Source organism: Raphanus sativus, unplaced genomic scaffold (genome assembly GCF_000801105.2).
Source record: "Raphanus sativus cultivar WK10039 unplaced genomic scaffold, ASM80110v3 Scaffold2619, whole genome shotgun sequence".
NCBI classification, from domain to species: domain Eukaryota; kingdom Viridiplantae; phylum Streptophyta; class Magnoliopsida; order Brassicales; family Brassicaceae; genus Raphanus; species Raphanus sativus.
This window is the reverse complement of record NW_026617927.1, coordinates 11199-13286: the sequence shown is the minus strand read 5'-3', so window position 1 is coordinate 13286 and position 2088 is coordinate 11199. Positions and strand designations below refer to the sequence as shown.

The window sequence follows — 2088 nt, the reverse complement described above, 5'->3', positions numbered from 1 at the left end:
CAATTATTATATTTTTGGAGTCAGATTCAGATTTCAGACTAAACTACTTTATCCTAAAATCAAATTTGATATAATGATGTTACATTCCACATTTGCGCAGCTCGATATCAAATACACCAGATCTTCAAGTTTTAAATTTTAGTTCCTACAAAGATAAAAAACAAAGAGATGTCCTTAAAACGCCAATATTTTTAACATCAACGGTCATTTATACAACATGAAATAAAACTATTCTTCATACAAGGTAAAAATAGCTAGAAAGACATGTGGAATAATGGATTCCAAAATAATAACAAAAAATAATTATAGACTTATTTTATTAAAGATACGAATGAGAAGAAGAGAAGTTTGCAACGGTACAGATCAGAAGTCCCACGTGCACTTGGGGGATCTCGACGACGCATTTCTCTTACAAACCCTGCACGCTCCTCTCTCTCTCTCTCTCTCTCTCTCTCTCTCTCATTTCACTCACAAACAAGTAATCTCTCTCTCTCATCTCCTTCATTACACACAGAAACAGAGGAACGAGAGAGGACTCATCAACGAGTTTAGTTTTTCTTCATCATCTTCTTCTTTCCTACGTCCTTGTTTAATCTTTTGTAATGGTTGACCTCAAAGACCAAGACATGGGAGAAGGGATGCAATGCATAACACATCCTTACACAAAGAACCCAGGTGGGATCTGTCCATTATGTCTCCAAGAGAAGCTCGGTAAGCTCGTCACTTCCTCTTTCCCTCTCCCTAAAATAAACCACCTCTCTTCTCCTCCTAAAGCCTTCTCTCCTTCGACCAACTCTCTTGCTCTATCTCTCTCATCGGGAAGGGACAGCAATAACAACAACAACCTCCCGTTTCTTCTGGCCAAGAAGAAGAGTATGCTCGCAGCTTCTTCATCCTCTTCCTCTTCTTCGGCTAATCTTATCTATAAGAGAAGCAAGTCAACGGCTGCTGGTTACGGTGAGGGTTTCAACCAGAGGAAACGAAGTGGTTTCTGGTCGTTTCTTCATCTCTACTCCTCCAAACACCAACTCGCATCCACCACTAAAAAAGTCAGCCATTCTTCTAGGCCAAGAAACCAGAGAACAGAGACAACAGAGACACCCAAGAGGGTCCTTGGTGGAGGAGGTATTGATGTGATAGTAGATGAGAGTCCTAGTAACAAAGTGGTTGTAGAAACGCCAACAAACAGTGTTGGCAGTGGTAATGGATCTTCTTTTGGGAGGAAAGTGTTGAGGTCTAGATCTGTTGGGTGTGGAAGCAGAAGCTTCTCTGGAGACTTCTTTGAGAGGATCTCTAATGGGTTTGGAGATTGTGCCTTGAGAAGGATTGAGTCACAGAGAGAACCCACAAAGGTTATTAGTAATGGTGGTGGTGGTGGTGAAGCAGCTGATGATGCCATGAGTGAAATGGTGAAATGTGGTGGTATCTTTGGTGGGTTTATGATTATGACATCATCATCATCAGCAGCATCATCAACAGTTGATCATCATCATAAGATGGGGAATAGAAGCTGGGGATGGGCTTTTGCTAGTCCAATGAGAGCCAAGACTACTACTCATAGAGGTCGTACTATTACAGAGTCTTCAACTACTGACAAGAGCACACCTCCAAACTTGGACTCAATTCCTCCCTTGGTTGCTATGAAAACCTAAGAGAGAGAGATACACTACAAAGTACTTTTAATTTCTATATCTTATTTCATTCATGTGTTTAGTTAGGCTGTTCTTTTGTTCTTTAGACACTGGTTTTGATCTTTTGAGTTCAACTAGTAATGTAATATGACACTATTTTCTATTTATGCTACTATGTTCATCTTCGTGATTATAAAAGCTTGTAACCTTTAGGATACAATTTCTGTTTTGTCTTGTTTTTCCTATGATTATGTTCTTTTTAATGGATCATTATTATGTAATAAACATTAAACAACGCCTAATTTTGTCTTGTAGTAGTATTATGTTTGTATCAAAACCCACTTGAAAAAGCAGTCAACAGGTTTTAGGATTTTGAGTATTAATAAATGAGTGGAATCAAAAGGCCACATGCATTATGATTCCAACACTCAATAGTTTAATCTTTTTATTTTGTTCT

At 38.6% G+C, this 2088-nt stretch overlaps 1 protein-coding gene across 1 annotated transcript; it reads left to right on the top strand.

Annotated features, from left to right (window-relative positions):
- The first annotated feature begins 356 nt into the window (after positions 1 to 356).
- LOC108809568 (uncharacterized) lies at positions 357 to 1819 on the top strand. The gene has a single exon (XM_018581706.2). It carries the CDS (start codon positions 603 to 605, stop codon positions 1650 to 1652), a length of 1050 nt encoding a protein of 349 aa, XP_018437208.1. The 5' UTR covers positions 357 to 602; the 3' UTR covers positions 1653 to 1819.
- The last annotated feature ends 269 nt before the right edge of the window (positions 1820 to 2088 follow it).

Bases quoted from the DNA above. Each gene is read 5' to 3' on its own strand.
- LOC108809568 (XM_018581706.2), top strand. From the start codon at position 603: ATGGTTGACCTCAAAGACCAAGACATGGGAGAAGGGATGCAATGCATA.